The sequence below is a fragment of the Netta rufina genome, assembly GCF_964035555.1.
Source record: "Netta rufina genome assembly, chromosome: 2".
Lineage (NCBI taxonomy): Eukaryota > Metazoa > Chordata > Aves > Anseriformes > Anatidae > Netta > Netta rufina.
In genome coordinates this window covers 109,734,990-109,760,241 of record NC_140124.1, presented here as the reverse complement: position 1 = coordinate 109,760,241, position 25,252 = coordinate 109,734,990, and the positions used below count along the sequence as shown (strand labels likewise).

Here is a 25,252-nt window from a genome sequence, read left to right as displayed (position 1 = left end):
CAGGTGTACCTCGGAGGGTTAAAGGACGTATACCCAGCTGACATTTCCAAATGCAAAGCCCCCAGTTGCAGGCCACCCAGCTGGGAAATTGCTCTGCAGGACAGGACCTGAGGGTCCTGGTGGACACCAAGTCGAACATGAGCCAGCAGTGTGCCCTTGCAGCAAAGATAGCTAATGGTAACCTGGGCTGCGTTAGGCAGAGCAGTGCCAGCAGGTGGAGGAAGGTGATCCTTCCCTTCTGCTCAGCACTGGTGAGACCACCCCTGGAGTGCTGGGTCCAGTGCCGGGCTACCCAGTACAAGAGAGGCATGGACACACTGGATAGAGTCCACCAAAGGGTCACTAAGATGATCAAAGGATTGGAGCAGCAGATTCTCAGCTGTAGTCAGAACTAGCCAGGTTCTACTTGTAAACTGAGAGGAAAATAAATTGGCTTCATGGGCTATCGAGTTATTTTAAGAATGTTCCTAATTTATGTGCTTGACAATTTTTATTAAGATCAATGGAACTAATCAAGTGCTTAGTCAAACATACAGTACAGTTCCTTTTGTTATGAAGGCACTCAATATGTAATACATAATGCCTGACAAAATGAGTTAGGCACTGAATAATATCTAGGTTTATTTTTAATAGCCTGCTAGAGCAGTAACAAACATTGAGTAACTCAAGCAGAAACTAAACCCTGTATGTTTTGTCATAAGAGGAGTCCCAGTCACAACACAATGTAATCCTAAATTCTAATAAGTATGATTTCCAGTGCATTCTGACAGACTTGTTGAAATCTGCATTTAATAGAAATACAGCTAGAAATTTTCAAAAATACAACATTTTTGTATGTTGCTAAACAAGACTATATGCTCTGCATAAAGTAAATATTTTTAATATACATCTAAGATCTTGTCTAATTATAATAAATTCACTATTAACATACTAATGAAAAATCTATGAAGAAGAATCTAAAAGAAAGAGTGATTGGACAAATTTCTGACCCCACTGGATTCAGCTGAAGCCATAGTATTCATGTGGGCAGAACAAAAGTTTACTGAATGTATATAGCAGTGTTATTTTTTTTTCCATAGTATAAAGCATTTAAAATGCTTTGATTTTGTGGTTGAAATAAAAGATGCAATTTTTTTTTCCATTTTGAACTGTTTATAAAGGAATTAAAATAGGTAAATAAAGATGAAAATGTTTCACTTTAAGCTACAGAACAGATACCTTGGAACCAGGAGGAAATTTAACCTAGATTCAACGTTTAATTCTACTGCACATCTTAGGACAATTCTCAAGTCCTGTAGCAGCTTCTGATAACATTTTTAATGAAAAAAATAATTTGACTAAGAAAAATGTCTTCAGTGTATGTGCTCGCCTTACACTGAATTTAATTTATTTTATACCGTCTCGTATTCTCAGTTTTGAGCATGCCACGGATTGTCATCATTGGTTGCTGAACAAAACAATCACTGTTAAGTTAATTCACATTTCTGAGAATTATTTTCAGCTATGTCTCACAGAGTTTGAACCTGTATTTTAACTCTTTGGTGAACATTTCGTGAACACAAAACAAAGTTTCATCACCATTCTTTAAATGTTGATGACACCGTTATCTACATGGTGATGAGCCAAATTTATGTGATCCTCTACTAACCACGAACTTGTGTTTAGCAGTTTGTCAGCTGTATTCGGATGCAGGGAATTGGTTTCACGAAGATCAGATCTCATAAGAGTCCTTCCAAGGGAAGTGAATATTAGGCAGCCTTCACGTTGCAACAGCTGTTGATATCTTCAACCACCTAAAAAGACAGAGAAACAGTGCTAAATTAGGAAGTTGCATTTGTGCTCAGGATACCTGCTATACCTGCTGAACTGAAATTCGCAGATTTTGATTGAAGGAAATATTGTTAATACAAACATATTACTAAATTGTTAATATTGTTATATAAGGCATAGCATTCCTTTTAAATCCTGTGTTCTTTCCAGCTTTACATCTGGAAGAGCTGAGGATTGTTCCCTGACAGAGTGAAGAGAAGCAGCACGGTATAAAAAGATAGGGAAGCATGAGAAATTGGAGATTAAAGTCAAAGTAGCAAAGCTCAAGAAAGGGAGAAACAGAAACACCTTTTCCTCATGCCAGAATTATTGATTATTTATGTATTTATTTTATTCATGGACACCAAGAGTACAAACATAAACACGGCCTGGCAATTTCCTTCAAAACTTGAAGAGTCTCCAACATAGAACATTTGCATGGACTTTATTAATCCCTGACTGATTCACACTTTAAGGAGAAAAAAACCTGTGATAGGCATGAAGAAGGCTTGAGAAATGCTGAGCTGAACTTTTCAAATGCATTTTTCTTCTTCTATTCTACTGCTGATAATAAATACCAGTAATAGGGAGTAACCCTTCTTTGCATTGATGGAAAACTTTTCAGATGTTTCATACGTGGACTGGGAACTTTTTATGTATCCCCAAGGTAGGTCAGGTTGACACAAAGGTATTTTTCCCATTTTGTTTGAGGAGTGGCAAAGTTCAGCTAATGTTAAAAGACCATAAACAAACAAAACCTTGAATTTAAAACTCTGAGGCTAAATGTCACTTGTCCTCTCCTCGGAGGTGCTGCTGTGCCAACTGAAGTCAATTCCAAGGGTGAGGCTACAGAGAACGGCGCCAGGACCAGCTTGCAATTGTCCACTGGGACATCAGTAAGAACATAGCACACACCTCTCCACCAGCTCCAAATGATCACAGAGACACTGAGCTTAACAAAACAATAAAATAACAAAGATAGCATAGCACTAGTGTAGCCTCCTCGTTAAAAGAAAACGCAAATCAAGCTGTGACTCAGCACTTGCTTCTATAAATTATTACCTACTGATTAGGCAAAAAAATGTCGGGAGACAAGGAACAATCCCATGGCCTTCCCTTTTCGTCTAATCTATAACCTATTACAGCTGTCTTGATCCAAGCACATTGGTAAGCACCAGGGAGTAAAGTGCATATAGCAAGTGTCTCTAGGAATGCAGGACTCTGCTCCTTGGGAAAAAAAAAAGTGCAAACAAACAAACAGTAAGAGTTCAAAAAAAGCCTATCAACCACCTTGTTTCCCCCCAAACCCACCCACACACACAAGTCTGCAATAACTAAATCACTTGGAGGTGGTTGCAATACAGGCAGAACATGGTATTTTCTTTTTCATCCCTGCAAAATTTGATGTAGGTCAAAAGAGAACCTTTTAAAGAATTTAAAGAAAAGACACTGGAAGTGGAGGATCCAATAGGGATCACTTAGAAGAGAAGGAAGTTATTAACATTACTGCTATTGACAGTTATTGACATGCTTACAGGGTAAATCAGCCAGACAAAACTCAGCCCTTCTCAGCACACAGGTTTGTTTCGGTTTGCCTGTGGCCTGTCAGATACGCCTGACGTTCTTAACAGTCCCATGAGTAAGCGATGTGGGGTAATGGTCAAAGACCAGATAAACCTCATCAGCCTTTGTGTCCGGATCTGGTTTTATGAATGCAATCTCTCTCGGCCCTTGATCTAGCCACTAAGCGGCTGGTTTTGTACACCTCAGAAAGGTTTCTTTAACCACCAACATCCACGCCTTCCGCTCTCTGGTCTTGTGTGTAGGTGCACTGATAATCCTCCTAGCCCTGTAGACACACGCTGCGTGCTCTTCTTTCTCAGCCACTTGGGATTTTTCTTTTCTTTAGTTTTTAGGTGACTCAAGCACTGTGCAACTTAACTGGCATAGGACATGAATGTGGGAGAACAGTCTGATGCAAGCAACAAATGCTTTCCTCCTTCAGATGTAGCAGGTTCTCATCCATCCTAAATTGTAGTCCTCAGTTCAGCCAAATTACAGTCTCTCAAGGTTCCTAAATTCACCTCACTGATGAAGCCAACATGTTTTCTGAACTAAGCTCTCTAGCCCAGCTGCTGACACCAGAGTGTTCCCTTATGGTTCCTACTTTGATGACAAAAGGTTTTGTCATCACCCATTCAATTTCCTTTTTCAGTACCAGAGAAAACAAGCTGCGGGGGAAACGAAACCCAGATCCTTCCTACCCTTTCCTTACTAATTCCCACACTCCTTTCAACAGCTGCAGTAGCTCTACCCCTTTGTCTCTGGAAACTGCAGACAGCTGACAGGATAGGAAGAAAAGGTATTTTTGAACTTCTTCAGAGCATGGCAATATATTCATAGTTGTTTACCTTTGTTAATGCAATATACATTGTTTTGCATACATGTATCATTCAAACTCTTAGTGAAAATTTCTTAAATCACAGAAACTCCTTTTACTTGGAAAAAAAAAAAAAAAGAAAAAAAAAAAGAAAGGAAGACAAGTAACAGATTTCTGCTTGTCAGACTGAATGGCAAAGCATACTTGGCTTTTCCAAACACCATAGCCCAATTAGCACTGCAATCAGAAACAGCCATTTGACTGCAAAATCTTTAGATGTTGCAATGGGTTTTTACAATAGTTCTCAAACCAGGACAGGAATCCACTCTTGCTGCACCAAAGCAGCACATTTGACTCCATGATAGGAACATGGTAGCACTTTACACTGCAGAAAGCTTGAAGTCCCTTTCAATGTCTCCTTAAATTAAGCTCTGCAGGCCTATATCCAAAAGATTGAGGTGCTTGCCATCACCATTTCATGGTGAACAAGTTGGGCCCAGAAATGCTTTCAAATTGTCAGATTTGCATCTCTCTGATAAGATCTGTCTGAATGAGAAGTAACTGAAATGGGCCACATGTCATATTCTGCTTATATATGTTTGTTTTTGGTGGTGGTGGTTTATTTTGTTTTTTTTGTGTTTGTTGCTGTGGCTCCCCATTCAATTAGACATCAGAAAGTGGGCACAGCAAGGAAACACAGATAAGGCAAGCAGTGGAGGTGAACAACTGAATTTTCCTTGCAAGGCACAGTCTCGGTGAGCCAAGCCTGTCTTCTCTCAGCAGTTCACGGAGCTGAGCCGTGGAAGAAGGAGCAGGGAGGTACCGCTGCGTCCTGAGGTGTGTGCAGGGATCTCCATGCCAGATGCTCAGCGCCAGGATGTATCACCAGCTGCGCTCCTGTGACTTTGCCAAGGAAAGACGCGGACACGGGGCTGCTTGAGCTGAAGAGGGAAGCACCACAGTTAGCAAACACCTGAGGGCCTCAATGCAGCAGCCCATGCCGCTGACAGAGGAGCAGGCAGAGCTTCCCTGGGGCTTTAGGGACCGCATCCAGAGCACCGAGCCCGGGTGCCCAGCGCTGGGCATGGCGCCGGCGGCGCTGCAGCGCCCAACGGCCCCCGGCGCGGCCAAGGGGAGCCGGGCGGCGGCTCCTCCTCTCCCCCGTCCTCCTCCTCCTCCTCCTCCTCGTCCCCTCCCTCCGCTCCGGGGCGGTCTCGGCCGCCGAGCTCCGGCTGCGGCAGCCCGGGGGTGCGCAGCGGGGGCGGCGGGATGGACTGGCAGGTGCTGACCCGGGAGCTGTCCCTCTACCTGGAGAGCCAGGTCCGCGTGGGGCTCTTCGGCTCCGGCGTGGGCTTGTCGCTGGTGCTGGGCTTCGGTGTCGCCTACGCCTGCTACTACCTCAGCAGCATCGCCAAGGTGAGCCGGAGGGCGGGCGGCCACCCTCCGGGGGACAGCGGCGGTGGCAGCCCCCTCAAATGGCGGCCGCCGCCGCCGCCGCGCCCGGAGGGGCTCTGCACGGAGCCCGCACCGCGTCCTTGTGGAGGGGGCGGCCCTGCCGAGCCGTGCCGAGCCGGGTGTTGGGCCCTCGGGGGAACGGGACGAGGCTTTCCCTTCCCCCTGGTCCGGGAAGGGGCGAGGGGAAGGGGAAAGGGCGAGGGGAAGGGGCTCCGCCGCCTGCTGTGGCGGGTTGGGGACCCTCGGGTTGCCGCTGCCGTGTGGTGAGGGCTGTGGTGCCTCCTGTCCACCTGCTGAGGAGTGGTTTCAGGATGAGGTGATCAAAGCGTTTGGGAGCTCTCAAAGCGTTTGGGACCGTGGAAAGTGGCCCCTGGAGCAAGAGGGAGAGCGCCTCGTTGAGCGCTCCATCAAGGAGAAACGCGCGTGTGGAGAGATTTCGGGCTGCTGAAGGCTCGCACGGTGCCACAAGCCTCCGTAGACGGGCTGAGAAGGCAGCCTTCCTCACAAAAGGATGCTTTCTTTTCGTCAGAGGAAGAAAACGAGGGGTCAGGAGGACATGCTGCCGCCGCTGCGTGTGCGTAGCAGCTCTCGCCACTTGTCCTCTCTCTTCCTGTTAATGCGTGCACGTTGGAGACCCTAGAAGAGAAGTTTAAGAAATGTGGCTGCTCAAACCCCATGCAGGGTGTGATGATTGCCACCCCAATTCCTCTGTGCAAATCTAGGCTGTGTGAAAAATACCTGTATGCTGGGCGTTATTAGAGGTGAGTACCCTACACAGCTGGGTTCCACACTGTGGGATGGGAGGAGGAGAGTCCTACCAGGCTGATCTAGGTACTGCAAGCATTTGCTTTCGAAGCTTATGTTTGTATATCTCCTTACCATGAAAAGAAAAAGCCTTATAAGTAAATAAATTAACAAAAACAGTCTACTGGGAGAAGATTGAAACAGGCTCTCATTATATTTTTTTTTCTATGAACGCCCATGCCTGACTGTAGTCTCTCTTCCTAGAAACCCCAGCTGGTGGCCAGCAACAAACGTTTCTGCCGCTTTCTGGAGGAATATTGCCCTGTTGTGACAGAAACTTACTATCCCACGATTTGGTGCTGGGAAGGCCGGGTGCAGACACTCCTACGTCCCTTTATCACGTCTAGACCCCAAGTACAGTACAGAAAGTAAGTGCCTTTCTTCTGGAAACTGATCGATTCTGTAGCCAGTGGTTACTTTGCTCTGTGTCACAGCTACTGTCATTGCTCAAGTGTGTGCCCATGTATCTGCTTTATGCCTCTCTTTACAACTCCGTCCTAGGCTTGGAACCATTTCTGTCCTGGATTCAGCATGCAGTGGGTTTAAAAGGTCCCACAGAGCCCTGTTACAGCTCAGGGAGTCTGGGAACACTGGACTACTGGTGGCAATACAGGACTTGATGTGGTTATATGTTCACAGCTTGGCTGAAGTGGGAAGGGACCTCTGGAGGAAACTGAGCTAACACACTTAGACCAGGTTGCCCAGGACCCTGTGCAGGCAGCTTTTGAAGATCTCCAAGGAGGAGACTCCACCACCTCTCTGGGCAACCTGTGTCAGTGCTCAGTCACCTGTACAACACAGGAGTGCTGCCTGGTGCTCAGAGGGAGCCTCCTGTGTTCCAGCATGTGCCCTTTGCCTGTTGTCCTGGCACTGGGCACCACTGAAAAAAGCCTGGCTCTGACGTCTCTGCTCCTTCCCTTCGGCTATTTATACACATTGATAAGATCCCCCTGAGCTCTCTCAGCCTCACCTCAGAGGAGAGATGCCCCTTCATCATCGTGGTGGCCCTTTGCTGACTTCACTCCAGTATGTCCATGTCCCTCTTGTGCTGGGGAGCCCAGAACTGGACCCAGCACTCCAGGGATGGCCTCACCAGTGCTGAGCAGAGGGGAAGGATCACCACCTCCCTCCTGCTGGCAGTGCTCTGCCTAACGCAGCCCAGCTTACCATTAGCTATCTTTGCACGGGCACACTGCTGGCTCATGTTCGACTTGGTGTCCACCAGGACCCCCAGGTCCTGCCCTGCAGAGCAGCTTCCCAGCCAGGCAGCCCCCAGCATGTCCTGGTGCTTCGGGCTGTTCCTCCCTAGCTGCAGCACTTGGCACATCCTTTGGTTGACTGGCATGCGGTTCCTGTGAGCCAGTTCCTCCAGCCTGTTGAGGTCTCTCTGGATGGCAGCACAGTCATCTGGTGCGTCAAATATTTTGGCGATTGAATGCCATCATTTCGGAAGGGTCATGCTGTCATTCTCTCTGTCCATTCAACCAACACATTCAACCTTAACCATCGCATGGCCACTTTCAGCCCAGTTTTAAATATATCAAACTCCTGGGATTTTCAGATTAATTTTTCACCTATCAGGTCTGTCTTGGGTTCTTTGATGCCTACATTCTAAGAGGCAAAAAATTATATATATTGTTTGTCCTCAGCTGATCTCTTCTCACACAGAAGTGAGGCTCAGTCTGGCAAGTGAGGCATTTGGCACAAGAGCTAAGGAGAAGTACTTTTATACTCCGGAACCTGGACGCAGCACAAGTTGTTTCAGCTCTGTTTGCATGGTAGAATAGATCCAGCATTTAGCAGCTTCCCTTAGTTTTAGTAACTAGGAAACATTTCAGTGGTATGGCCATGTCCAGTTTTTGTAGCCCTTCTTGTATGCTCTCCATTTCGAGGTTTGTGAGGAAAGAAACGTAGTTCCATGGGGCAGTGCTTCATTCGCACCATTTGAGATTGTGCTGGCAGCACACACCAGCATTGCATCTCCTGCCCTTTACTAAGAAAGGGTAAAGCTGACCTAATGAGTCCAACAAGGCTGGTAAGCTTTAAAGTTTGGAGTAGGTGCTATGAAAATTGTGCTTTCAAATGAAAAATCAAATGTGAAGTAAACTTCAGTTTTGGTAGTTCCTGTGTCATACAATACATTCATTGCTGGAGAATGGGGAAGATGTTGAATGTTTCTCTCTCTCTCTCCATATATATACATACATATATAAGGACTATAAAAGGACTGTAACCTTCCTCTCATGGTTGAAGACATACTTAGCTTCTTGGGATGGGATCACATTTATTGATTCTTAAGTTGTATTTTTTAAGCATGCATGCTAGCAAAGTTTGTGGAGACGAGAGTGTGAAATTCTGGCTTCACTGAAGCTGTGAAGATGTAGTGTCTGTCTGTGTTCCACATGTTAAAAGCATAACAAAGTGCCATCCAGCATATGTGCTTATTCTTTGGGTAAAGAGAAAGTAAAACAAAAAGAACAACAACAGACACGTGATAGATGGTTAACACGTTGCCCAAAGCAGAGCCAGAAGGTTCTCAGACCACCCAAAGGAAAGCTGCGGGACACAAGCCCACATACAGTAAAAGGCAGTGCCAAAAGTCGCATTAGTTACAAGCTTCCAGTCCATCAGCAGCGAGTGATGAAAGGCCAGCTCTTCGTTTACTGTAAACTGGAATTGTGCCATGAACTGAGTGTGCTAACTCATGTCAGCTGGAGGTATGGCTCTGTGTGAATGGTGAATGTGCAAACATGATTAGGTGGTACTTGTAGCGTTAAAACCTAATCAATGAGGCAGATTTTATACCTGGTATTTTTTTACAGTTTAAGCACTCTTAATAGTATGCATTTATTTTTTAAATCTAATCATTGTTGTCTTGAAATGTGCCTTTCAGTGAGCTCATTAGAACAGCAGATGGAGGACAGATTTCGCTGGATTGGTTTGATAATAATGACAGCTTATATTATCCGGATGCCAGCACAAGACCTACTGTCCTGTTATTGCCTGGCCTGACAGGAACGAGCAAGGAATCCTACATTCTTCATATGATCCACCAGAGCGAAACACTGGGATATAGGTGCTGTCACCCTTCATTGCGTGTATTTTGTGTGTGAGATCACAGCTAAGTATGTATATGTAGAAGGTGTCTTCCTAACGCAAATGAGATCTAAAAAAAAATAGTTTATGTAAGAAAGCAGTAGTAATAATAATAATAACCACATTATGTAACCCGCAGTAAATTCCGAAGGGCTGCTCTGGTATCTACAGACGTGCTGCAGAAATTGCAGTGAAGGCAAGCTACGTCTGCATAGGTCTTTGCTGCTGTGTCCTAAACTGTAACATCAGCACTCGCGTTACTTTTGTGCTTTCTTGAGAAGGGGTTTGTATTCAGCTCCACAAAGACTTGTATGGATGGGTTGCTGGCAGAAGGCCTCGAAGGAGGTCAGCTGCTGAGTGCCAAGATTGCTTGATTCAAGTCCCTGAGTGCAGAAAGGGGAGCCAACCTACTCCTGCTGGTGTTTCAGGAGGAGGTTTGTCACCTCCGAATTGTCACTGCTTAATTTATTTTTGTTATTACGGCTTCTGGTCAGAATTGGGTAAAATAAGTGGATTAGTCAACGAGTAAATTCCTTTATGTAATCATATTCCTGCCACTGTGCTTTAAAATACGTTGTCATTGTTCCAGGATCCCTATTTGGAATATTGCATTTTGCAATTGCAGATTGGTGTCTGCTACTGACTATATAATGTTCTTCAAATATATGTGTGTGTGTGAGTGCCTGTGTATATTTCTGGCTATCTGTTCTCTGGGGGTTTGGGGAGCTGCTCTACTAAATTCTGGAAGTAAAACAGCGCTTTAACCATTCAAACTACCTTTAAAATCACTTTAAAGCTTACCTGTAAAAATACTAGAGGAAGAGAGATCCCAAATCAACAACTTCTTCAAACTAATTCTTTAAGTATTCCTGAAGGAAATACCTGCATCTGATTACCTAACGATGAAAATTATAACGTTATAAAGGAGAACTTGAGTGTTTTTTTTTTTAAACAGCAACATTTGAAAGATACCAAAGTATCTTTTCATGCCTTTAACCCATCTAAATATAGCTTATGGCTCATAATTGGCCAGCTCTGAGCTCAGGCAGAGCATGATCCATATTCCGTCTTCCGGTAACCCCAGGGGTTCTCGTCCTGCGGGCTGACCTTGACTGACAAAGCACAGAGTTCACATAGAGTCCCACTGACTACAGTGGTATAAGGGTCATTCTGCACATGTCAGATTTTAGCATTTTTAGGACAGAAATTATTTATCTGCTGAACTTATCCATCGAACTGGCTCATTTTTCTTTATGTGTTTTCAATTTTTGGTGTAAGTTGTCCTTTTCAGGTGGACGAGCAATCTATATAACTCAGTTTGCTTTCTCAATTTTTAGGTGCGTGGTTTTTAACAACCGTGGAATTGCTGGTGAGGATCTTTTGGTAAGGATGACTTTTAAGATAAACATCTTCTATGTGTAAGCAGGATGTATATATGTAATCATCAGTGCCTATTTGTAAGGCTGGATTTAACTGAGAGGAGCTCATAGCATATGTTGAAGATGCAGAGAAGAGAATCTAGTTATCTGGAAATCAGTAACATGCCAATATACATCTTTTATTTTAAAACTCAGAGACCAGCTGGTCAACACAATTGTTTTGTGAACATTTTGTTCTAGGAAATCATTTAAATTACCAGCATCTGTGACAATAAAGTGAGCAATCCTTATACTTTTCTTCCTCAAAACACCAAGGTATTTAAAACATATACGTCCAAGAAATTCTGTTCACTCAATGTGATTTTCTACTGTTGTTTTAACTTATAAATCAAAATATAAACAGTGGCAATTACTTTCCCAATTGCCAATAGACATTTAAGCTATGATTTGGTTAAAAGCCGTGCCATTAAATTGACCCATATTATGTGGTATTGAATTAACGAATCCGATTTTTACGGGTAGTCATACCCTGAAAATTAATTTTGTATTTTTCTCAGCAATTACGATACTAGCTTAGCTCCAGCAGATTTTTTTTTTTGATTATTTCTGGGACATACAAACCACATTTGCTTAGAGATAACTGGCAATTCCACAGATGATGAAATCGTGAAGCGAAACGTTTTCTGCATCTCGGCACAAAGCATGATGAAATACTGCTGAATAAGCCTCGTTTGCTCCTATACGTTTTGTTGACAGGTCTGAAGCTGGTATGAGTGTGCATAATACCAAGTATTGTTTTGCATTTTTTAATCCCCTTGCTTCAGCCTTAAAAGCTCGGAATGTTTTTCCCATAATCAGATAAAACGTTTCAATGCAAATATTGCTATGTTAGAGTAGTTTTCTGCATACTTTCGGAGATGGATCTACAAAGCAGTTTTGTGGCACACAAAGTCCTTATTGACGAATTTCTGAATCGCTAACAGAAAAGATCTCTTGTTTGGATGCATTGTGTGTATTTTAGTGTAATCGGATTTACATATTTAAGCATTATAAGATCTTACTGCGAAGCAAACCAGCTGAAATTATAGCATTTTCTGTAAGGGGGTTTCTACATTTTAATGTAAAATCCCTAGTTAATGAGTTTGAGGCATAGCTGGGCAACACAGTAGAAATAGTCATGCAAGTAATTCTTCTACTAGTCTCTTTAAAGATAGATGTAAATTTACAGTCTACAATAACTATTTAAAGAATCAGTTAAACAAATGAGAAGGACATTTTTATTGAAAGTTACTGTGAATTTTTATTATGGAATGTTCAAATATTGGATGACCACAGCCAATGTGAGCTAAGATGATGTTTCAAAATATCTTTGTACGCTGAGAATTAACTGAAATTAAAATGCAACTTCCCTCTGTAGTTTTATAAACTTTTAATCAAATATACTTTAACTTGGAATACATTAGACCCTAGGTACTAAAAATAATTTATTTTTCCTTGTAAACTTGACAACTTAATTAAAATGAAACACATTCACACTGTTTGTAATTAATAGGATGTAATAAAGGGAACAGTGATTCATGTGGATGAGAATTGGAAATGCAACATAAATGGAAAACATCTTCAGATTTAATTATCCAGATTTAGCTTTTCTCTCCTTTTTTTAATCTGTGACTTCAACATTTTATTATTCATGTTAAATGTACTTTAGGTAATTATCTTCTTTTAATTAAACTTGTTAAAATTGTCCACAAATATCCAGCCTGTTTAGCTGAGAGCAAATTAAGAAAAAAAAAAAAAAAAAAGCACCTTAAAATACAGCGTTGCTTCAGGCAACAAATACGTTCAATCAACTCATAATTAAATATTTTTATATTTTAGTTTTAATGCTTGTACTTAATTTTGGCATGCTAGCCTCTACCTTGAGTTAAGTCAGGGTTGTTAACATGTTTAGTAAGAACTGTATAGTTAAAATCTCTTGCTGTAGATGAAATCTAGAGAACTTACTTTACTGTGTTTTACACCTAAAAGTATTTATCTCCCTTACACTGCTGCAGAAGAGTCTGCAGATTGTAGCCTGTAGCAGTTGTCTGTGCAGGTGAGGCTCCAAAGCTATGCTTATCCTTCAAGTGAGTGTGTGTGGGGGATATCCAAATCCCAGGGATAGCCATGGAAGTCATGCCGCCTTCCAACTCAAGGCTTGAAGAGATGCTGCTGCTGCTAGACAGAGAAGGGATAATGTATATGTTTCATTGCTTTTGTTAGTGTGTTAGTAAATTAAGTAAACAGCACTGGTAAATTTATCCATCTATTTATTTGCTTGTATCGTGTATAGAAGCTAAATACTGGATATTTTTCAAATGCCAGCTGACAGAACTTGAAGTCTGATCTTTTCTTTTGCATTTGAATGTGGGTGAAGACGGTCAAATTGTCATTATAACTTTCTTTTCTCTAAATTACAGCCTTTATGATGTGTTTTTATTTCTGTAGGGTATTTCAAAAATACCAGTGCCTATCTAGTTTAGCTAGTGACTCTGTGTTCAGTTTTCATCTAATGATTTGGTGATTGCAGATAGTGAATATATTTATCACCTGTTTTGTTTTGTAATGATAGCAAGTATAATTCCTTCCTCCCCCTCTTCCTGAGATGTTTGCCATTTAGTGCACTTTCACGCTAAATTTGTCTTATTATATAAAAGAACTGCTGTACATTTTTCTTTGTCCTTAAAGGATGATTAAAAAAAGCTTATGACGGTGTTTTTCCCTATGACTCCTTACAGACACCAAGGACTTACTGTGCAGCTAACACAGAGGATTTAGAGGCAGTTATTCATCACATCCACAGCTTGCACCCCTCAGCTCCGTTCATGGCAGCCGGTGTTTCTATGGGAGGGTAAGGTATTATGTAAGAGAAGTCTCAGCTTAACTATGATCATAAATAGGACTGTTGTAGCATGACTGTGAATGATTACTCTGCAGTGCTTACGGTACTTACCGAACTGCGACTAATTTCAGTCTGTCTGTAATTGTCAATATTTGGAGGGCTCTTAGAAGCTTAACGCCTTCGAAGCTTTTAGCTTTGTGTCCAGTAAGGTGAAAAGTGGCCAGCATTCAGAAGCTGTCTGGGAGAGAAGACAGGAAACACAGACAGATTGATAGACAAACAGGTGGGCAATAAAATCTTTGGAAGCTACAGAGCCCGTCTTTGGAACAGAGGGCTAAAAAATAGGAACTAGAATTAACGTACCGTGTTTCTTAGCAATCCCTGGATATTAGAAGATTTATCTTCATTCTCTTTGGGTTCTGCAGGGTGGGGTATGTTATGCTGGAAGAGAGGTGATGATCTGCTCTGTCTGGCTCAGAAGCCAGTACTGTTGTTGAAGCCAAGTAGTACTGTTGTTGAAACCAGTATGGGTTGATTATAACGTGGTATTAAGACTTGCTGTGTCCTGGCTTCTCTCCAGAAAGCATAGCTAGAACAGACAGTGATAGAACAGTTGTTAGAAAAATCACTGCTAGAAACTAGGAAAAATATTCAGCCAGACTCTTTAACAGAAACTCGAGAACTTCCATTAAAAGTACTGCAGACAGGAGTCACTTTTTTGAGACTGCCCTTCTTTCTGATAAGTTGTCTATTGACATTAATCTTCTAATGACTTGCAGGAGCTTTGGGATAAATACAGATTTGTTCAAACAATAATGTGATTAATAATCAAATGAGTAACCTGGAAGCCCTGTAAGTCAGTTAAGCCACTCTTTTTCCCTTGGGATTTTGCTAGTGTCTTCAGTACGAATACGTACAGCCCTGTTCAGTATGTCAATGTCAATCTTTCTGGGAAGTCTAAGATTGGGCACACGACTCCAGATAGTCTCGTAAGTGCCAGGTACAGGGAAAAAATTACTTCACTAGACCTGCTGTTTTTGCTTGTGCTAACATAGCACAGTGTCGTTAGGTATCTTCACTGCTGCAAGGGTGCACAAATCGCTGATTTGTGTTCAGCTTGCCCTGGTCTTTCCCAGCAGTGCCGTTGTTTCTCCAGTCATGAACCTGTCTTGGGTGCAACACTTCGCGTTTTGTTTTGTTGAAGTCTGTCGTGTGTCCGCCAGCCCATTTCTGCAGCCCGTTGAGGTCCCTCAGAATGACAGCTTTGTCGCCCAGTGCACCAGCCACTCCCCACAATTCGACCTGCAAGCTTGCCAAGGGTACAATCCATCTCATTATCCTGTTGTTAATAAAGATGTTGCACATTCTTGGCCCCGGTATTAACCCCTGAGTAACACCACTAGGAACTGGTCCACAGCCCTCTCAGCCTGGTGGTCTGAGCCAGTTTTGCACCCACATTGCAGGTCACCTATTGTCACCCTGTCGTTTCTAGTTCGGCTACGTGGAAGGTTGTCAAAAACCTTGCAAGGTCAAAATAAACAGCCTCTACTCCTTTTGCCTAATCAAGGAAAGCAGTCAGCTTGTCATAGAAGGCAGTCAGGTTGCTCAGGCATGTGTTGTCCTCAGTAAGTCCACTCTGGCTGTTACCAGTCACCTTCTTAACCTCCACGTTCTTGGAAATAGCTTCCAGAGGGTAGTCCCATAGTGCTGGTATTAGGCTAACCAGACAGTATTTTCTCCTGGTTTTGTAGATGTGCGTGACATTTGTGTTTTTCCAGGCTCCAGGATTATCCCGTAATTGCTGCAGCATTTCAAAACGATAGGCTTACAAAAACCTTGGCTGTCTCCTTCCGGAGCTTTGGTGCACCACACCTGGTCCCGTATATGTCCGCTTTGCATAACTGGGCCCTAAGTCAATCTTCCTCTGCTGTGAGTAATACTTCACCTTTCCACACTCTGCCAGTAGCCTCAGGGATCTGGAAGGCTGGAGGGCAGACTTCAGCAGTAGAGACAGGGAAAAAAGGTAGCCTTGGCCTTTTACAAATATTTTTGTCATGAGGTTCCCTGCTCTGTTCAGTAGTGGTAGACCAGGAGGGAATACAGGATGCTCAGCCTAACCTCGGTTCTTTGGGAAATCCTCTGGAAGCCATTTCCAGTCATAGGAAGGACAAGAAGGTGACCAGACTTAACAGAAACAAAGTATGCTCGAGTGATCTGTTTGCCTTTTGTGATGATAATGACTGGCTTCAGTGCTGAGGGGTAAGGAGTGGTTGTTGCTTGCTCCAAGCCTTTCTTTTGGTACCATTTTATTTATAGAAGCCCTTCTTGCTGTCCTGCATATCACGTGCTAATTCCAATTCCAGATGAGCTTAGTTTTTCCAAACTGCATCCCCTGAATGCTTGGGCAATGACTGTTTCTCTCAGGCAGCCCCACCCCTCTTCCACCTTCGTGATACTTCCTTTTTGAACTTCTTCTGGAGCCCACATGGGGACATGTAAACACTTACATGTTTAAAATTAGGCAGGAGCAGAGATGCATATGCCTTACTAGAGGCATATTGTGCAAATCATCCACTTGTCCTAATCTTACAAAAATTTTCATAATTTATTCTTTTTCAAATTATTGTGAGGAGCCAGTTAAGTTATATAGGACATGTTTGCCCAAATGAGAAGTAAAATAAGCATTCCATTCACAAATGTTGCTACTACTGCAACATTTTTATTGATTTATGACTCAATTTTATCCTTAGAGAGTACAGACCAGTGGTTCATAGGTTCCTCCTGTCCTGTAGGTGAAAGGGAACGCACGCTACCTAACTCCTATTTGTGCAACAGGTGACTTTCCTCATTGGGTTTGGCTGCCTGAGTAGTTTCCAGATGCACGTTCCCAAGCAGTGTTTGATGTTCTTTTCCAGCTGGTTCCTACCTGCTGGCAAATTGGTAGGAGCTCATCTCCCTTTTGCACTGCTATCCTGTAATTTGGTAGGTAGTGCACGGGGATAAATTCTCTGTGCTGGAAGGTGGTTACGTGATGTTTTTGCTACAGGTTGCTGTCTCCTGCAGTATGACAGATGAAGCTAAGGTATAGAGTGTTGGTGTTCCAGGGAGCTGTATTAAGTCGTGGAGCTTATAATGTTTTGAGTTAAAGACTCGGTGTTAAAATGCTGGTTGAAGACCTTGAGGCCTCAGGCAGTAAAGTAAGACAGCTTTTCTGTCGCTATTTTTCTTTTACTACCTTCTTGGTCATTTAATTTTTCAACGTCTGAAGGGTCAGGTACTGGTGAACTCTCCTTTTTTAACTCAATTATACATCTTCAATACAGACTGTAAGTTGCAATTGGTCAGAAAGGCAAGTTTTATAGCATTTATTTAGCTCATAATTTTGTTAGTTTTATTAATTGTCTTTCATTTCATTCTTTGTACTCTCATATGCGTGAGGTATGGGAAAGGTATTCAAGCTTCAACTAAAAAGATAGCTTCTTAAAATGGGCAGGCATGCCAGGGGTGGCTTGCATTTATCAGGCAGACTGATGAGATTTACCAGATCAGGAAGACTGAGTTGTAAAATTGCAAAACTTACTAACAATTAAGTATACCCGTTCCATGAGTAAAGTACGTTTACTTGACCTTCTGCCCTTCGGTGATACAATAAGACTGGTACATCTCTCTTTATTTTTAAATGCACTCCTACCTACATCCTACACAGTGCACTCAGCTCCTCTCTGAACGTAGAGAGAAAGCAAACTTCATGAGTCATATATTGATGACATTCACTACCCTGTAGAAGTATTAGGCACAACTGTAAGGCTGATACAAGAAACTATGTGGAAAAACAGACAAAAAGGTGGCTGATTGTTATATTTGCTTTAGATTGAAGCAAACAACTTGATAGTATATATGTTTCTGTTTTTCATTTCTGTTTGTAGCATGCTTCTTTTAAATTACCTGGGCAAAACTGGCAGAGACACTCCTTTAATGGCAGCTGCAATTTTCTCTGCGGGTTGGAATGTTTTTGAGTCTGTAGAGTCTCTGGAGAAGCCACTAAACTGGCTTCTTTTCAACTATTACTTGACTACTTGTCTACAATCCTCCATCAGCAGGTGAGTTGCCTTCTGAACTATTTGGCAAGGTGGAAGGATGTTAGCATGAGATCTACAGCAGGTACAATAATATTGGCAAAATTAATGCCGTAATGACATTTCACATAGTTGTGTGCATTCTGTGGGATTTGAAATCAAAAGGATTTTTGCAAAAAAGATTGTTATCAATGTGACTAAATTTCTCTGCTCCTCAAGGGTGTCAGCACAAGAGCAATGCACTTCTAGATTTATGGATGAAGTGAACCACTTTAATTTTTTAGACATCTGTACATACTGAGTTTGAGTTTTATACATGTATATATTTATATACTAATTCTTTTAAGTCAGCTTTGACTGCAAAAACATGGAAAGGGCAAGTTCATCTTTTGCTTTATAAAATTAGGGTGTATTTTATATTCCAAATACTTAATTTTCTTATCTTTGGCATCTTTGTCATGTGGATTTTGACTATGTTGCTGGATGTGCCTGCGTATGAATGAACAATTCTTCTGCTCTTGGATTCCAGACAGATTTTGAATATGACAGAAAATTAAAAACAAGCATGTTCTTGTTAGGAAGTTATTTCTTCAAATGTATCTGTAAAGCAGGGGACTTCTGTTTCTACTGCAGAAAACAAGTCCTCCAATTTTTCTTGCTTTCTCTTTAGGCATCGACAAATGCTGGAAAAATTATTTGACATGGATCTCGTGATGAAGGTATGTGGAAATGTTGCTTCTGATTTAGCTTGATGCTGTTTTCCAAATGCTGACATATTCCCTATTTGAATTCTATATTCCAGGCTAGAACTGTTAGAGAATTTGATAAACAGTTCACTTCAGTCATGTTTGGCTACCGTACAATTGATGATTACTATGAAGACGCTAGCCCATGTCGCAAGCTGAAGTCAGTAGGAATTCCAGTGTTATGTCTGAACTCTGTGGATGATGTTTTCTCACCGGGTCATGGTAAGTTTCTGATTTTTAAAATGTATTTCCCTGTTTGTGCAGTCTTTTAGGACCAACTATACAGGTTTGAAAATGAACTATGTGTGGAGATTTATATAAATATTACTTACATGTAGGATCACAACCTCCAGGAGTGGATCAGTCTTGCAATTTATGTAGTGTAAGACATGCAAAATAGCTGATTATAGAGATGCCTGATTAGAACAGAACGCAGGAGCACACGGGGTGGCAGTCATTAGTCCTTAGCAGGTAGGCTCTTTATAGTCAAAAGAAATATGCACGTGTAGGATGTGAGTTATTTCACTATAAGAAAGATGCCAGGTGTATTGCTCCCAAAAGTGCCCATTCCTATTCACCAAGTATGGAAGCAGCCTATAAAGAAGAACTCAGATACATATGTCTGGATTGTAGACATTCAGATTTGAACATAAGTGAAACCAAGTATTTTCCACTACCATTTTTCAAGCCAGTACGCTACAAAGAGTATCCGGGACTTGCTTATGCTTCAGATGACTTGAAGTTCTCAGCTGTTGTTGCTCATGATCCCAATGACATAAACTCCGGTGCCTGAAAATAAAAAAGTAAGAAAACATGTAGGTTAGCATGTGGACCAGAATCTAGGGTAAAGGAAGAGATACAGGCAAGGTGAGCTTCTCAAAGGAGACACAGTGAAATTAATAAAAAGCTAAGTGGATGAAGCAGCAATACCAGCTAGTAACTGATAGGCTGAAAACCCTGTTTTCCTTCCTCTTTCTATTTTCAGCCAGCCACATGAGTATTATGAACATTTTGCTTTTGATCTGTAATCCTGTTGCTAACTGTCTTAAAAAAGATCTGATTGTTCCTGCAGTCTGTGTATTCGTTTCAGTGTCTGAGAAGACGAGAGAGAACAAAAAAGTTAATGTAGAGGAAAACTGCTATAATGAGCAGGTGATGAGCACAGTCTCCAGTAGTAAAGACCTCCCATGTTTAAAGTTGAAGTTCATTCACTTGATTTATTTCAGGAAAGTTTTTTTCTGCCACCACAAGTGAGATTCTTGTAGAATGAGACACAGAATTGAAGCGAGTAAACAGATCAGAACAGCAAACAGAAGAATGAAGGAATTGGAAGGGGTTGTGTATGTACTCGTTATGCGTGCCCATACGTAGAGCACGTACAGAAAAGACACACATACTTCATGTTACTGCTAGTAGTTTGAAGAGCTGTTGGAGACAAATATGACACAAAGAGAAAAGGGCCATTCCAGTGGAGTGCATCTACTTTCCACATTTGCATCTAGTGCATCTACTTTTCACAATTAACAGTTCGGGGATGTTCTGAGACAGAGTTAATCCCGTTGTATTTACTGGCTTCTACAGGGTTTTTTTCTTGAAATTGTCCAGTTGTGGTTTCTGTTACAAGCATATACTGTCATGGAAATGAGAGTGGACCCTAAAATCCGTGTCCAAATGTAAAAGCTGCCCAGTCACCTGAAGATGAAGTTTGGTGGGTGTTAGGATCCCAGTGATGACTTCCCCCGTAGTAACACGAGACAGGTGATCTAGTGTGCCATGCTTCTGCCTATCAGGTGTCTTAGAGAGGGAACAATGGCTTCCCCTCCATGCTTAGCCCTAGCTCAGTTTGTAATTTCTATTCTAAAATGAAATACTGTGACAGGAGTAAGATGTTTAGTTAGCACAAGTAACAGCAGCAGTGAACCAGACAGCGTGCCTGTGTCCCTACAGGGTATGTCAACCTTTTCCACCTTTTTCCCACTGAGACTGGGACCTCTGTTAGACTAAAGCAAGCGCAGAGACCCTAACCTGCCTTTCTCCATTAAAATGTGTGGGTGGATAGGCATCAATTTATTCCTTCTCCACACAGTTATGCTGTTGGCTGTACACCAGTGCCGTGGTGGTGACTAGTTTGCCTCAGGAAGGGCTACCAGAGGAAAGGTTGATTTACAGCTAATAGCATGACTTTGTCACGCACGTGTGTGTATCCTTGGCTCCTTTTTAATTGTTGAAAAGTTGTGCTGGCAGGGGACAAAGGGCACCCTGATTAACAGCCTAGGAATTACGGCTGATGCCACCAGTTACTGGAGGCCGTTCATCTTCACGCTTCTGCTGTCTCTTGCGCTAGCAAACATAAAGGTCTGGCGTCAATCTGGGAGGTGACTTCATTCTGGCAACTGCTCTTCTGACCTGAAAGTGTGTGGCCACAGGTTAGCCTTCTCAGCCAGCCCCAGTCTTCTGCTGCCTTTGGGAACTGGTTGTTTCATGCCTCATCAAGCTTCATCTCTCCTAATAATACCTATCAGCTTTTAAGCTACCTTCCATTGCTCTCGTGGATAGCTGTAGATGGTTTCAGGCATCTGGGAAACAGGCCTAGAGAACCCGTTAGGGAGAGAGCTGTGCCAGAATTCCTTCGTGATTAAATGGCCTTTATACAGCCAGCCACACCTGCCTTCCTGTAACGGAGTTTGGGGGATGCAAACCCAAGTCTCCTCTGTCATTACACAATTGGGACTTCAAGAGAGACTTCCTATAAAAAGCACAGATGCTGGTTTTGTTGCCTCTTACTACCTGGCCACTTCTTGGCTAGCTTGTGACAGATTTTGTATTTTCCAGGAATCATTGTTGAACATATTGTGAAAATACACCCTTTGATCCTAGTCCAGGATTAGGAAGAAACAATTAATTTGCATTCCTTCCTTAATGTTGATGTTTAATGTGCATAGAGCTTGGCAGCTGATGCATCTGAAATTTAATTTCGGGATGCAGTTCCCATATTGCATATGACTAAGTAATGAAAGCAAATGCTTTCTTCACCGTGTGACACTTCGCTCACCATCACTAATCGGAACAAGCTATTGTTTGAGGAAGTGTGTAATATAACCAAGTCAAGCCCTTTTATTTTGTAAGGGACAAATTAAGCAGACGGAATGATAGCATTCGTTGCCAGCGTCATATTTAACTTTTCATCTGAAGTGGCGTTTTCCTCCTCAGAGACTTTGAGCAGCTTATTAGGCATCCAACTTAGATCCAACTTAAATTTCACCACACTAACACATAGCTCATTGCTGCTGGTGTGTGCTGTGCTGTGCCCGAGCTGAAAGCCTGCCCTTGAAGTTAGGTACTCTGCCAGCTCCCTCCTGATCCCCCGTGCCAAGTAAGCGCATGTCTGAACGGCCATTGTCCTGAACTTTTTGTTGTATTGAACTTCTCTGTCCCTCTGAATCCAAACTTAGAGTGTGTTATTTTGTGTCCAATTACGTAAACAGCCCAACGGATTGTGTTGTTTTATTGTACATAAAACACACCGATGTTGAACAAGGTAATTCTGCACGCCCATTTTTACGTTGTGGTCCTAATAACACATAACAAGTCTGTGCACTGCTGGATCAAACAGCAGTACAGATTTTGATCCGTAGAACCAGATGGACGAGGTTAAATTTGGGCAAAAATGACCAGTAGTGCCTTTTGGCATGCCACTCTGTAACCCAGAGCACGTCACATCCAGTGCTCCATTCGCCTGCCCTTTACATTGCAGAATTTGCTCTCTCGCATTGTGGGTCTGTTTGTGGATGGCTAAGAGACCCTGGAAGCAGTCTTGAGAAAAGCACCACACTGCTGCCAAGCATCATTTGCATTTTGGCACTGGAGGGCACCACAGAATTGTTCAGTTCTTCTCCTGAGAAGCTGCAGAGCAAGGAACTCTGCTGGGGAGGAATCACACAAACGGTGACCCAGCTGTGTCAAGGCTGGCTGTGCCGGGGGCAGGCTTTCCTGTGCACCGTGGGGGACGTAAGAGCAGGGATACAAGATTGGGCAGCTGCTAAAAATCCTCACTGCGGATGGAAATCCAAGGCTGCATATCCAGCACCGTGTGGCAGCTTTTGATGAGCGATAATCTGTGGCAGAAGTCTGTTGTGAATGACTGCGCGATGGCATAGGGCCAGCTTTCAGGATGGGGAAGGTGACATTCGTCAAGAGCTCTGTGTGGCTCACGCCTTACCCAGCAGCGTACAGATAGGTACAGATACCCTCGCAGTAGGCAGAAGCTCACATGAATCACTGCCAACACCTTCATACACCACGAGGTGTTCATCCAGAGAACTCAGGAGAGCCAGACAGGAGACTCCTGGGTGCGTAACTGAGGCAAGACTCCAGGCGAGTGCTTGCAGAGTCTGGGGCCTGAAGCTCTGGCATGCTTTGGATTGCAAGAGCTGACACATTGTTTGCTGCACCTCTGGTTTCCAACCTGTGCTATATTACCTTGTCCAGGCTGTCAGGCCCTGTGCTTTTATCTCCTCGACTTCTCTTTCTAGCCTTGCCTCTGCAGTGCTATAGAAAGCCCAGGTACCGCGGATGCTATTTCCAGTTTTCCAGCTGAACAAAGGAAAATCCGAGGACTTTTTGTAGAGACAGTGAGAAACACAGTTCCTTCCAGCTAGTAAAGAAACAAAATCACTTATTAAATGATCAGATCGATGTAGGGGTTTAGCATCCATGCTGAATCCATCGTGCAGGCCCCTGCCCCATCTATTTCAAGGTGCAGTCATTGCATTCGGGGTCCTGTGCGCCTTGCCCTGCCTGGCTGGCCTTTTACCCTAGCTGACGAAAATGAAGGCAAATCGGGATCGGAGGCACACGGCGATGAGTCTGCCAGCACCCAAAGGAAAGGAAGGACCATGGGCATAAAGAAGCTAAAGATATGCAGGGATAATGACTGCTCGTGGGCCTTTGAGGTAGCGATGTAGAAAAGTTAAAGAAAAACCCCTAGAAAGGAGGGGAGATCTCACAGGGAAGTTCAGTCAGAAGGAGATGTGGACATCTGAACCGCCCCACCAAAAGTAGCCCTGATTAAGTGTCTCTCTTCAGAAATACTTTTTAATAAATAAGGCAGCAGTAGAAGTCCTGTGAATGACTCACTGCTTTCTGTTGTCGTGCCAAAGCATTTTTAATTTAGCAGTGTATGACCTAAAATCAGATTTATTTTTTTGTGGAATCACAACCTTTTTTTGACAATTCAGTGCAACCTCTATTACTCCTCTCTGGACAAAATGTGTTCTTTTGCTGCTGTTTCTTTTCTGTCGGCCTGAAAAATCAAAAAATCTGCATGGATTTTGTGTTGTTTATTTTTTTTCCCTCTATTCCATGAGGTACATTATTTCAAAACTAGAACTTCAAAAGGCATTCTTCACTGAAATACTTGAGATTTCTGCTTGTTCAGGAGTATATCCGGTGCACTTACAATTTCTGAGGAAATCACTTAAAGTAGCTTAATTTTTACATCAAGAGCACAAACACCAGAGTTCCATAAAGCTCCACCATTGTGTCAACCGGTTCACAGGATGAGCATCATCCCACCACCCTGAAATACTTTGCAAATCCACGTGCTTTCAGTGCTCATTTGAGTCTGCCTGCTGCCGTTTGTATATTGGTATTAGCGTGGTGACCCAGGCCAGGGAGCTGAAAACGAACCCAGTAGAAGAAAACCCCTTGGTGTATCTGCTCTAATCATCTGAATTCAACATTAAGGCATTTTCTGGTGGTCACAGTACGGTAGAGAACCACAAACCTCTTGGATAACGCGGGACAGGTTTTAGTGTCCTTGTGCAGTTGTTCGTCTTCCTCTTACTTTGTTTCCTGGGTGTATTGAGACGATGAGCTCCTCAGGGAGAGAACTGTCTCCCACTTTGTTTTCGTGGCGTGCTCTAAACATGCAGTGTCAATGTATGGCAGTACAGATAGAATGATGATGGCAACCCAAAACCTTCTTTAATTTTAACTCGCGATGACATTATTAACAGTTTTGTGTTTGCAGTCCCCTAAGAAAAAAATGGGATTCACAGTTAAGTTCCTAAGTTCCTCATCTTTTCCAAAGTCGAATATTGCAACAAAGGTTAAAAACTACAGGCTTGATTGCCGTTTTGTTTGTATGACATGCACCGAATCATAAATATGCATCAACATGAGTGCTGTTACGATGAACCCATGGTTTCTGAAAGTTTTACAGCAGCCAGGAAAATCCTACAAAAAAGGTGAGTTAACGATGAAGAGAGAAATGTCTTTTAACACAGCTGTGGTTCTAAGTCCTCCTGCGGTACATTTAAACATGCATTTAATGTAAATGTGCATTTTTATTCATATGTAGCGTGACAAACATTTGAGAAAAATTGTTCGGTGGCTGGCATTTCATAGAAGAACGAGTACTTAAAGTTCTCCCCCCCACCCTTTTAGCTATACCAGTAGAAACTGCCAAACAAAACGCAAACGTGGCTTTGGTTCTGACTTCTTGCGGAGGCCACATTGGTTTTCTGGAAGGAATATGGCCAAGGAAGTGCACTTACATGGACAGAGTCTTCAAGCAGTTCGTGCAAGCTGTGTTTGAGCATGGAAACAAAATCTTTAGCATGTAG

General features: G+C 42.7%; 1 protein-coding gene across 1 annotated transcript; it reads left to right on the top strand.

Annotated features, from left to right (window-relative positions):
• Positions 1-5,458: 5,458 nt before the first annotated feature.
• On the top strand, positions 5,459-25,252 carry ABHD3 (abhydrolase domain containing 3, phospholipase; the record flags this gene model as incomplete). Its single annotated transcript, XM_084307045.1, has 9 exons — positions 5,459-5,605; positions 6,653-6,816; positions 9,342-9,524; positions 10,882-10,927; positions 13,701-13,813; positions 17,731-17,904; positions 18,551-18,599; positions 18,683-18,848; positions 25,074-25,252. The coding sequence occupies 9 exons, from the start codon at positions 5,459-5,461 to the stop codon at positions 25,250-25,252; spliced, it is 1,221 nt and encodes a 406-aa protein (XP_084163171.1).